At 37.2% G+C, this 13,384-nt stretch overlaps 1 protein-coding gene across 1 annotated transcript in view; it reads left to right on the forward strand.

Annotated features, from left to right (window-relative positions):
• The window catches only part of LOC106883876 (glycerate kinase), a 32,972-nt gene extending 20,327 nt beyond the window's left edge, over window positions 1-12,645 (forward strand). Inside the window, exons 3-5 of the mRNA XM_089351234.1 lie at window positions 6,214-6,362; window positions 6,915-7,090; window positions 11,550-12,645. Coding sequence (XP_089207360.1) covers window positions 6,214-6,362; window positions 6,915-7,090; window positions 11,550-12,422 — 1,198 coding nt within the window. The 3' untranslated portion in view covers window positions 12,423-12,645. The remainder of the gene's footprint in view (window positions 1-6,213; window positions 6,363-6,914; window positions 7,091-11,549) is intronic.
• The last annotated feature ends 739 nt before the right edge of the window (window positions 12,646-13,384 follow it).

The raw sequence follows: 13,384 nt of genomic DNA on the forward strand, positions 1-13,384 counted from the left end.
CTATTGAATCTCTTTGTTTCTCTCTACACCTAGGTGGACTGAACTGTTGTATTTTTTTAAAAGCTCTATTGCTAAAGCTGTCTGTGGAAATCATATTTGTATTTAATTTATATGCATGAGAATAGATACATAAAACAAAATATACAAATCTGCAGGTATACATACATACATACATAAATTCCCTGCTGATGTTGGTGAAATTCTAATGAAGGAGCCTTGGATATAGGTTAGAAACTAGCTCTTTCTCTATTGGTGAGAAATCTTGAAATAAAAAACTGAATAATGATATACATACATGTAAGTATGTATGTCTAGATGTATCTGTGTGTGTGTTTGAATTGACACAATCATGTTGTAGTCACATTATTTATATCCTGCATAAACTAAATATCCAGTACCTCAGTGGTCCAATGTGAAAAGAGGTGGATTGAAATACCTTATTTAAAAAGCGAGGCATGGTGTCATGATGGGCATGCAGCCATAGAATATGGCCTCAAGAAATCTCCTTCAAGCAGCAACAGTAAAAGTAAACATAAAAATGGAGAAGAGGATGATAGTGATGGTGATGATGGTTGTGGTGGTGGTTGTGTTGGTGTGTGTGTGTGTGTGTGTGTGTTTAAATATAAATGAGTAGTATTTTGAAATCAGACTGGTATACCTATTGAAATAAAAATTTGACATTTGATTAAAAAGAAAATTTATTGGAGTAATGAGAGAAATAAAAAATGAAAGCACTGTGAAGCAGTAAAAGATTTCTTGTCTCCCAATATAAAACGCACGCACACACACACACACACACACACACACACACACACACACACACACACACACACACACACACACCTTGTAGCACAAAATTACCTAATTACCTAATACATAATTTTTTTCTTGCTTCAGCATGACCACAGCTGCATGGCTGAAACGAGTAAAGGAATAAAAGAATAATGTCTATAAGTCTTTAAGAAATAAGAGTTTAATTTCTCATAAATATAAGACCAACTGATAGTAACGTAGTTGGGGATTTGGGTTATTCTGAAAGTCTGGTTATGAAATATTACTAGGTGATCATAACAAATAAACGTCAAAGAAAATCTAAAACAAGCTAATAAATGATAAATTTTGAATATGTGCTAAAATTACCTCCCTTGAATAAATATAATTATCTCCCTTACAAATTTTTTCTAAGCTCAGTTACACTTAAAACATGAAACATTAAAAAAAAAAAATCACTAAAATTTATATTAAAATAGAATTACTACAAAAGTAGCATAAACCAATCTGGGCATGTTATTAGATCATATTTTACAACTTTCCATCAATGAAGCATAACTCATAATCAAATGTCATTTGCCTGAATGAAAAGAATGAAATATGATGTAATACAATACGTCATACTTGGATTGATTCATGTTTCCATTGTAACAATTCGATTTCGAGGCATTGAAAAATGTGTGTGTGTGTGTGTGTGTGTCACTCTTTCTTTCTCTCTCTCTCTCTCTCTCTCTCTCTCTCTCTCTCTCTCTCTCTATATATATATATATATATATATATATATATATATATATATATATATGTTATATACTTCACGTCTTTAAGTGATAAGAAAGTAGTTTTACGTGTGTGTGTATGAATATATATATATATATATATATATATATATGTATATGTGTGTGTGTGTGTGTGTGTATATATATATATATATATATATATATATATATATATATATATAACTACTTTCTTATCACTTAAAGACGTGAAGTATATAACCTCATCATCGTTTAACATCTGTATTACATATTGGCATGGGTTGGACAGTTCAGCAAGATTCAATGAACTAGGAGACTATGTTAAAATCCATTGTCTACTTTGGCATGGTTTCTCCAGTTGCTTTTCCTAAGGCCCACCGTTTTACACATGGTACAGGGTGCTTTTTTCATGACATCTGCATTAGTGTGATCACCTAGTAACTTATAAGACAAGATCGCTGAACAGAATGAGGGTGCTGTATTAAGAGAGGTGGTGTTGAAAGGCTAAAACCTAATGGAGGGATAGGAACAGGTGTCTTGTTGTTGAAGAGATATATGGCTACCTCAGCAGGAAAGGGAGAAAAGATGGAGGTGGTGTCCCAGGACGTACAATCAGGATACAAGAAGGTGGATAAAGGGAGGATAGGGACAAAGAATTGAGGATGGCCGAGTAGGTAGGTAGATGTGTCAGAATTTGAAAAGAGATTGACAGTCAGATGAAGATAGAGGTGAACACAGTGAATGATGAACATGGATAGAGGTATGGATAATGGTGAATCTCAGTTTGGGGGAAGGTAAAGGAAACTAGGAATAGATTGGGGAGGAGGATGTGATATGTGGCAATATATGAAATAGTGTGGTGGTGGACAGCAACAGTATAATAAAAATGTAGACAGATGCGAAATGGGGAGATGATGTGAAATGTGGTGAAAAGAGAAGGTGCATACTAACAGATATGGTGGTCAGCAGCACATTGGGGGTGGATATAGTGAGTAAACAAAGTGGGAGGACTGATGCCGATGGCAGTTATGAAAGGGTGTTCAGGAGAAAAGAGACATTTAGTGGAATAAAGTAGAAAGGGATGATACTGAGAATGGAGGATGAGTGACAAGGGAAGTGATTCTAAAGAAAGGGACAACAAGTAGTACAAAAAGCAAGAGTGAAATATATGCAATTCTACTCTCATATAATGACAGCTTATGAGGAAATAGCACCATAGTTAACAGGGTGAAAAGAAGGTGGGTGTTATGCTGCTGAGTATACTCTCACCCCATATATATATATCATCATCATCATCATCATCATCGTTTAACGTCCGCTTTCCATGCTGGCATGAGTTGGACGATTTGACTGAGGACTGGTGAAACCGGATGGCAACACCAGGCTCCAATCTAATTTGGCAGAGTTTCTACAGCTGGATGCCCTTCCTAACGCCAACCACTCCGAGAGTGTAGTGGGTGCTTTTACGTGTCACCTGCATGAGGGCCAGTCAGGCGGTACTGGCAACGGCCACGCTCAAAATGGTGTCTTTTATGTGTCACCCGCACAAGAGCCAGTCTAGCGGCACTAGCAACGATCTCACTTGGCTTGCCGGGTCTTCTCACGCACAGCACATTTCCAAAGGTCTCGGTCAGTAGTCATCGCCTCGGAGAGACCCAATGTTCGAAGGTCTTGCCTCACCACCTCAGCCCAGGTCTTCCTGGGCCTACCTCTTCCACGGGTTCCCTCAACTGTTAGGGTGTGGCACTTTTTCACGCAGCTATCCTCCTCCATTCTCACCACATGTCCATACCAGCGCAATTGTCTCTCTTGCACACCACAACTGATGCTTCTTATGTTCAGCTTTTCTCTCAAGATACTTACACTCTGATGGGTATTCACATTGACATTACACATCCAACGGAGCATACTGGCTTCATTCCTTGCGAGCTTACGCATGTCCTCAGCAGTCACAGCCCATGTTTCACTGCCATGTAGCATGGCTGTTCGTACACATGCGTCATACAGTCTGCCTTTTACTCTGAGTGAGAGGCCCCTTGTCACCAGCAGAGGTAAGAGGTCTCTGAACTTTGCCCAGGCTATTCTTATTCTAGCAGCTACACTTTCAGCGCCCCCCCCCCCAACTACTAACTTGGTCACCCAGATAGCGGAAGCTATCGACTACCTCTAGTTTTTCTCCCTGGAATGAGATAGAAGTTGTTTCCTGTTTGTTTACAGTGTTTATTGCACCTGAACATCTGCCACATACAAAAACTAACTTCGTAGTTAATCTGCCTTTGATATTGCTACACCTCTTATGTGTCCATAGCTTGCACCGGGTACATCTTATAGAGTTACTACCTACTCCTTTTCTACATACCGAGCAGGGCCATCTACCTGAAGGGGTTTGTGTTTTATCTACCTTCCTACTTATTAGGATTTTGGTTTTTGCTAGGTTGACTCTAAGGCCCTTCGATTCTAGTCCTTGCTTCCACACCTGAAACTTCTCCTCTAGTTCTGATAGTGACTCCGCAATTAGTGCAAGGTCATCAGCATAGAGGAGCTCCCAGGGGTAACCTGTCTTGAATTCCTCTGTGATCGTCTGGAGCACTATGATAAATAGGAGGGGGCTGAGGATGGAACCTTGGTGGACCCCTACCTCTACCCGGAATTCATTACTGTACTCATTTCCAACCCTCACCTTACTGGCAGCGTCTCTGTACATGGCTCGCACAGCTCTCACTAACCATTCTTCTATCCCAAGTTTTCTCATTGACCACCAGATAAGGGATCGGGGGACCCTGTCAAAGGCTTTTTCCATGTCAACGAAGGCCAGGTACAGAGGTTTATCCTTGGCTAGGTATTTCTCCTGCAGCTGTCTCACTAGAAATATGGCATCAGTGGTGCTTTTACCTGGCACGAACCCAAACTGCATCTCATCTAAAATGATTCGCTCCCTAATTAGTTGGGCTATGACCCTCTCTGTAACTTTCATAACCTGATCTAACAGCTTGATGCCTCTGTAATCATTTGTATCTAAAGCATCACGTTTACCTTTGTAGCAGTTGACTATGGTGCTGCTACACCAGTCATTGGGTATGACTCCTTCGTGTATCACCTGGTTCGTAATACGGGTGACTAGGCTGTAGCCAACACTTCCAGATATTTTGAGCATCTCTGCAGTGATTCCTGATGGGCCGGGGGCTTTCCCTGTCTTCATACTCTTAATTGCTTTATCTACCCTGGTACTGTCAACTCGGAGAGCTGGTCCCTCTGTTGGGTTGACATACGGCAGGTTCTCTTTCTCCCATTCATTCTCTTTATTAAGCAATCTATCGTAGTGGCATCTCCATACCTCTTTTTTTGCAGCCTCATTTAGTGCAAGCGTACCATCATCCATGCGAACACATTTCTCTCCTACGACATCAATCACTATTCTCTCTCCTACACTGTCTTGCAACACGAAATACCTCGAGTATATATATATATATATATATATATATATATATATTTGTATGTATATGCATATATATATTCATACATGTTATGTATATATAAATATATAGGCATGGCTGTGTGGTTAAGAAGCTTGCTTTGCAACCTTGTGGTTTTGGGTTCAGTCCCACTGCATATCATTTTAGTTTTTGAGAGAATTTGTAAACAGAAATTGGATGGAAGCCTATCGTGTGTGTGTTTGTGTGTGTGTGTGTATGTGTGTGTGTGTGTGTGTTTATTTATGTGTCTGTGTTTGTCTTCACTACTGTTTGGCAACTAGTGTTGGTTTGTTTACATCTCTGTACCTTAGCAGTTCATCAAAAAAGACCTATAAATTAAGTACCAAACTTAAAATAACTACTGGGGTTGATTTGTTCTACTCCTCAAAGTGATGCCCCAACATAGTTGCAGTCTAATGACTGAAACAAGTGAAAGACAAAAGTTAAAAGACATATAAATAGTGTAAGATAAGGAAGATCCAAGTAAAGAGATAGTGAAAGACTGATAGTTGTAACTGAGCAGTAATGTCTTCTCTCTACTTCATACTAATTCTTCCCCCTTTTCATAAATATACTACACACACCATAGATATACATTCTCATTCATTTCTCTTAGACAATACTGTAGAGACAGTAGTATTTATTGGAATACTGTACTTATTATAATTCCACATTTAGAAAAATTGTATCTTTGAAAGGTTAGTTTGCATGGTAGATTATAATCTGTGATCTATTTTCTAACTCATCAACAAATGCTAATATGTTTGATATATGGAAGTCAATGAAACCATTCATTCAACTATCTCAATCTGGTGACTAAATCTTACAAAGTTTAAAATCTGTAAAATCAAAACTTCATGTATTATTTCCTAAATTTCAGAATGGCTGACCTCATAATTTAGATGGATTGCTAGTATTCTGTCATAGTTTAATTGGAACTAACTTGCTAGATATCTTACATCTGCACACCACGTTAATAACTGTGATGCTGTACCTATTAGTTGCTTCTTAGGAATTTGTTAAGTTTATTCCTGTAACATAAGTCTACTTTATGTAAAACTGATGAAAGCTATGAACAACATAAACGACTTAAGCTACTCAATATTGTGCAGAAAGGCAATTTTTGTCTCATCTAAATTAAAAGTTCTAATTTAGAAAACAATTTTTGAAGAGAAAATAATTTCTAAACAATTTTTCATCTTTTTCTGTTTTAGTTCTCTATTACCAACTTCATCTCAGATTTTATTATATGAAGGTGCAGCAAACAATGTTCCAGATGAAAATGCCCATGCTACTGCTTTGAAGATTCAAGAACTTGTATGTGCATTACAGAGTTCTGATATTCTGATTGTCCTTATATCTGGTAAGTTAACAGCTTAGTGGTAAGTGGACACTAGGAAATAGTAAAGAATGCTTCTAATTATATTGGAGAAAGAAACAATTAAAACATATCTATGCAGCCAAAATAATAGAAGCCTTCCTGTTCAGTCTAAAACGAATTTAATAATTTCATTTTGAATACATTTTTATAAAAAATAATTTTATAGTCTGTTTTGAAGGCGTCGATGTGGCTGTCATCCCTTTTCAGTCAAATAAAAAAAGTGATTGTTATTTACTATGATGTAAAGATTTGTTGATTAGGAAGAGATTACTTCACCATTATAGTTTTGTATTTATTGCTGAATGGCAAATTGAACCAAGTCTTGTTGCTTTGCCTGGTTTGAGTTATTTGTTGTTTTTAGTGTGTTGATTATATATTGTGCTTTTAAGATCATTGATAGTAAAGGCTGAGTTTTACTTTTCTGAGACTGTAGAAAGTTGCTTTGGTAGAGGGAAGGACATCAATACAAAAGCATGGTATCAATGTAACAAAAATACTAAATGCAGATGAATTTTTAATTATTATCTCTTTCAGGTGGTGGTTCTGCCCTTCTACCAACACCGTGTCTTCCCATAACACTTGAAGACGAAATCATTCTGACCAAACTCATGTCATCTCATGGAGCAACAATAACACAACTTAATACAATCAGACAGAATATTGAACATTTGAAAGGAGGTGGCCTTGCTCATCTTGCTTATCCAGCTCAGGTTTTTAGCTTGCTTTTCATTCTTTCTTTGTTAAGAAAAGAAACAATTTCATTCACTTTTGTATAAACTTAAATCCTAGAACTTGTGTAAAAATATTAATATTTTTGTTGTTTTTATTATCATTAAGTTTAAATATGCAAATCATTAGAATTATTGTACAGGAAGAGATGTAAGTTTGTACTATTCATACCCTTTGTGAATGTATTTAGTACTGTAGGTGAATTTATAAAATAATATTTACTAAGAAATAAGTAAGGCAACAAGTGAGTCTTTTCATGGTCACTTGATTTGCTAGATATATCAGCTGAATCTCCTCAGTACTGGTGATTCATCTGCTGTATCTAGCAGGATGAAATATTAGTTTCAAAATTTTGGCCAATGGTCAGTAAGTTTGGGGAAGGAGGTTAGTCAAGTACATTGACCCAAGTTTTATTGATCGTGAAAGGATGAAAAACAAAGTTGACTTCAGTAGAATTTGAACTCAGAAAGTAAGGATGGACAAAATACCACTAACCATTATGCCTGGTACATTAACGATTCTGCCAGCTCGCCACCTTAGCAGGATGAAATATCGACACTTTGAATAATGAAATCATTCATATATGTTTGCCCCTCCAAATGGTATGACCATAGCTAGTATGCTTTGACAAATTTTCTTGATCATTTCTGATCTGGGGCTAAGCAGTAACAACTGAGGACTTAGTACAGTGCCATATTCTTGCCATACATATCTGAAAATAAGGATGTATAAAAATAATATGTGTATTGAATTATTGACCAAGTATTTTGATTAACTTTGTTGATGTATGCAATACTATATTTCTCCTCCAAATTTCTGAGGAGCATCTTAAAGCCAATTGGGGGTTCTTCTTGTTTAGCCTCAGGTCAGCCCTGATTCAGCAGACAATATGATTAAAAACTTTCCTGTTGTGACTATTCTCTTTTTTTTTTCTCAGATGTGGTTTGTATTTTGGACTACATTATTCAACACCAATTTCTATGATAAAAGAGTGTGATTTGAGGAGATTGCACTAATATTTCTGCCAGTGTCAGAGATTTCAAAGACACTCCCTCAGTGGCTCATGCTGATTCTGGTTTTTAGACTTCAAACTAGAAATTAGTGATCAAATACTTCATCTACTCATCTACTCATCTACTTTCTTTCAGTAATAGAATAAGAAATTATAGCTCCTTTTTGATTAGAGATAAATGTCTCCTGGATAGGTTAGAAGTCTTTGGCATGTAACTCTACCTGATGAGCAAGGAGGGAATTCAGAGGGTTGAGTAAGAAGTGGGCTTATTGGTTCATGAAGGACCTAGATGAGTGAACACAGTCTAGGTGACAAAAGGAAGAGAGCTAAGTGAGTTGACAGTGATTGAGGGGAGATGGCATGAGATGAGCTAACTCTACTGAGTAGAAGCCACTGTATTAGCAGTAGAAGGGGAAGAGGTAAGAAAGCAACATATTTGAGTAGCTCCAGTCAGATTGTTTTTCTTATGTAAGACTTCAGTGTGTGTTTAAGAAGTCAATATTTATAGGAAATGTAAAATGCTTCCAAGGGACCATGAAGAACCTCTTTCTGTGAAGATGAGAGTATTGTTGAACATCAATGATAGCAGAGGTGGTTTGGATGCTTTGTAGTGTCTTCTGTGAGGAGAGCAGAAGTTGATAAGAGCTGTAGTCTAATAGAAGTGGTACTTCTGGTGTTGTAGACAGTAATCTTGAATGTGGAAGTTGCAGCATTACTGATAGAGGGGTTAGCAGTAGTGGTGGTAGCAGATTAATAGATGTGATGGTGATGGTAGGTCAGTGGTGATGTGGCTATGGAGGGATTGGCTTGGTAGAGGTGATGGTATGGTTCTTTAATGATGATAATTATAATTATGTTAGAGATAAAAAAGGTGGAGGAAGGTGAGAGTGCTGACAGGAGTGATAAAAATATCAAGTGGTGGTGATTATAGTGATTTTTTTTTATTATTTCAGTGTCTTTGCTGTGATAAAAATAAATTCCACTAACATTTGAGTGGTGCTTAAAATCTACTTCTTAGTTTGGGCTTTATGTCTTCAAGTGGATGTGAGATAAATCTTCTTTATCCACATATACACATACATGCATACATACACACACTCATGTGCGTACACATGTACGCACACACACACACACACACACACACACACACACACACACAGAGTATATTACAAGTTACCAGTATATTACAAGTAACATTTATAGTTGATCAGACACCTTTCCCAACTGATTGGTAAATCAAGGTACTTAGAATAAAGTGTCTTGCAAAGAAAATAATTAAAATACCTGCAATTCATAAACTATAAGTTGTTAGTCCAATACCTTATCTACTTAGCCATTTCATCTGCTCTCTTCAATAATAGATGATAATATATATGAATGATTGATTTGTACAGAACAAATCATTAGGTTAAGATTCTTTGTAAGTAACCTAACTTACAAGTAGTTGATTTTTCCTGAAATCATTTTCTTCTACCTAAAGTAATAGAACACATATTCCATGTACTAATTTCTTGGACAAGTCCAATATAGATAAAAAAAAAAAAAACTCTCACCTTGATTGTGACAAAGATGGAAATACCTTTTAAGCTTTGAGTAACTTTTAAAACCAGTGGGTCATATAAATTTTCATGGCATTAATTGAAGAAGAGAGATATATTTTCTCTTGGGCTGGTTGAAGAGTTGCTGATTTGTATTTCATCACTGGTATTATACGGTTTATTTGGCAATGACATTAGTCTGCCTCACTGAAAATAGATACAGGGTGTAGTCAAAAAGTATCCAACTTTTGGCCAAGAAACAAGTGATATTAAAAACTCACCACTTTGATTTAGTCTCCTTCAAAGTATTCGCCTTGAGAGTCTACACACTTTTGCCAGCATTACTGCCACCGCTAGAAACATTTCTGGAAATCACTTCTTTATGCTGTAGAGCTGTGCCATCAAATTTTGCTTAATGTCCTCTATTGACTCAAATCTTCTCCCTTTGAGTGTTTTTTTTTGAGCTTTGAGAATAGCCAAAAGTCGCACAGAACCAGGTCTGGGAAGTAGGAAGCCTGACAAACAAGTGGTGCATTTTGCTTGACGGGGAATGCTTGGATGAGTGGGTGCATTGTCATGGTGGAGTTGCCAGTTCTTTGCTACCCACAGATCAGCTTGTTTTCACTGCACTGCTTCATGAAGGCAACGAAAAACCCCCAGGTAGTATTCTTTGTTAACTGCCTGCCCTTGTGGTGCATACTCATGATGCACAATACCTCTGTAGTCAAAGAAACTGGTCATTATCAGTTTAACATTGCTGCATCCGAACGTGCACATCTGAACGTGCACATCTGAACGTGCACATCTGAACGTGCACATCTGAACGTGCACATCTGAACGTGCACATATGAACGTGCACATCTGAACGTGCACATCTGAACGTGCACATCTGAACGTGCACATCTGAACGTGCACATCCGAACGTGGGGTGTAACCGGCCCACTTATGAGTACCCCTCATTCATTGGACAATGAACTTTGCTTGCGAAGACCTATTGAGGCAAGTGTAAACAAATCAAAATCGCTAATGTGGCTGATGACAGTACCACCTAATTAGCACTTGTGACAGTGGAACGTTACAAGCATATCCAAGCGTGATCATTGCCAGGACCATGGATTGGCTCCCGTGCCGCTGACACGTGATCGCTGCCTGTGTCACCATACCGGCACATGTGCCAGTAGCATGTATAAAACAACATTCAAGTATGGTCGTTGCCAGTGCCGCTGGACTGGCTCCCATGCAGGTAGCATGTAAAAACACTTTTTGAGCGTGGTCGTTGCCAGAACTGCCTGACTGGCCCTCATGCTGGTGGCATGTAAAAAGCACCCACTACACTCTCGGAGTGGTTAGCGTTAGGAAGGGCATCCAGCTGTAGAAACTTTGCCAGATCAGATTGAGCCTGGTGCAGCCTCTGGCTCACCAGTCCTCAGTCAAACCGCCCAACCCATCATGGAAAGCTGACGTTAAACGATGATGATAATGATGATGATTATCATTTTGTGCAAAAAAAATCAAGTTTGGATACATTTTGACTGCACCTTGTATTTGTTAAAAGTAGTGGAAACATTACACAATTGACAAATATTTAGTTCATATATAAAGTTCAGCTCAAATTCTATTTTGGGTATGGCTTACTGAGGGCCGAATCTTAAAAAAGATGATTTGCGCTATATATGCCACATGAAATTGAAACCTCCAGGTCAACTGCAGTGATTTGACAAGTTATACAATGAAAGATATACAAGCAATTTTAATCTGAATGTTGATTGATTTTTATCCTGAAAGTTACAGACTGTTTAGACCAATATTGATATCTAAATAATCATAAATCATAAATTTCTTTAATTCAGAACTTTCAATATTAATGTTAATATTTTTTTGATGTTGTAGGTCATTTCTTTAATTTTATCAGATGTAATTGGTGATCCTCTTGACAAAATTGCCAGTGGTCCAACTGTATCACAAACCTCAGAGCCACAGGATTGTTTAAAAATATTTGATCATTTGAATATTTCTCACAAGGTTCCAAAATCAGTCTTTGAAGTGTTACATGAAAAGCAATTGGAATATGAAAAGAACAGAAGTAATTTCGAAAGAATGAATGCCTCAAAAGTTTTTAATTTCATTATTGGAAGTAACAGTATTGCTGTGGAACGTGCTCGGATGAAAGCTGAAGAACTGGGATATCAAAGTATTGTTTTATCTACATATCTTGAAGGTGAAGCTAGAGACGTTGGTTGTCATTTTGTAAACCTTGCCATCTCTGTTTGTAACCAATATATCAACAAGTTCATGGTTAAAAAGTTAAATGAATATGACTTTCCAGAATTTTCCAACAGTAAACTAGATGAGCTGAAAATGTTAATTAAATCTGCTGCTTCAAACTCAAATCCAATCTGTATTTTGTGTGGGGGTGAAACCACAGTTACTATGAAAGGAAATGGTAAAGGTGGCCGAAATCAAGAAATGGCTCTTTCTGTTGCTGTTATGTTGCAAGAAATATTTACTAATGATTTAAAAAAGGAATTTATAGTTGAATTCCTCAGTGCTGGGACAGATGGACAAGATGGTCCTACAGATGTGGCTGGAGCAATGGTATCATCTGAGATGGTTGTAGAAAGTTCTGCTAAAGACTTTTTGAATAACAATGATTCTTATAATTTCTTTAAATCATATTTAAATGGTCAGCATTTTGTTTGGACTGGACTAACAGCAACTAATGTGATGGATATCCAGTTATTAATAATTAAACGTAAAAAGTAGAAATCAGGACATATTTGAAAGTGTCGGCATTTGCTTGGCTAATTAAATGGAAATTAACATGAGAATACATCAGATTATGATTCACCTTTTAAGGGAACAAATAAGTCACTTTTTAAGGGAGCTTTGTTTCTAGTCAAAAGATTTTGATAATTAAGCAAATATAAAAATTTATGACAAAATTAGACATTTGATAAAAATTACATTAAAATATGTTTCATTCAAATATCTTTTATAATGTGTTTTTTTTTCCTGTTAAGTACTCCTGATAACATCCTGATTTATCTCTTAATCGACAATGACCCTCTCCTCACAACTTCTCTGGATCCTCATCACCCTTATCTCTTTATCTCATGCCCCCTTCCTCCCTCACCTTCCACTCATAACATGCACTGGAACCCCTCTCTACACCCCATCCCATCTCACCACTCTTCCACTGTGCCCCTCTCTCTTTTCTGCTAATCCCAAATACTCCTTTCTTTCCTCTCGCAACACTACTCTGTTACTCTCATATTACCACTCTCTCATAACAATAAAACTGTTCCTCTTATATTTCACCCTTTCATCTCCTCTCCTAAAATCATCACCCACTCTCTCATACTCTTCATTCAGTTGTGATGCTTCTTTTGTGTTGCTAGTTACAAGGTGGCCTCTCTAATGCTGATGACTTGACAAAAAAAGCACTCACTACATTCTGAAGAGTCATTGCCATTAGAAATTGCATCCAGCCATACAAAATTGAGACATCTGAGTGTAGCACAGTTCTCGGACTCATTAGCTTCTGTCAAAATGTCCAACCCATGCCAGCATAGAAGGCTGGTGTAGAATGATGATGTTGATGATGGTATGCTTAAATATTTCAATAGAGTTATGAGTAATGTTTGTAGAGTGATGACTCAAACTGTTGAACTTTAGTAGATTTGAATCCAATTTCTTTTTAATGGGTTAATCTGTTTGTCCTCAGG

This window comes from Octopus bimaculoides, chromosome 1 (genome assembly GCF_046866305.1).
Source record: "Octopus bimaculoides isolate indiv1 chromosome 1, ASM4686630v1, whole genome shotgun sequence".
Classification (NCBI taxonomy): Eukaryota; Metazoa; Mollusca; class Cephalopoda; order Octopoda; family Octopodidae; genus Octopus; species Octopus bimaculoides.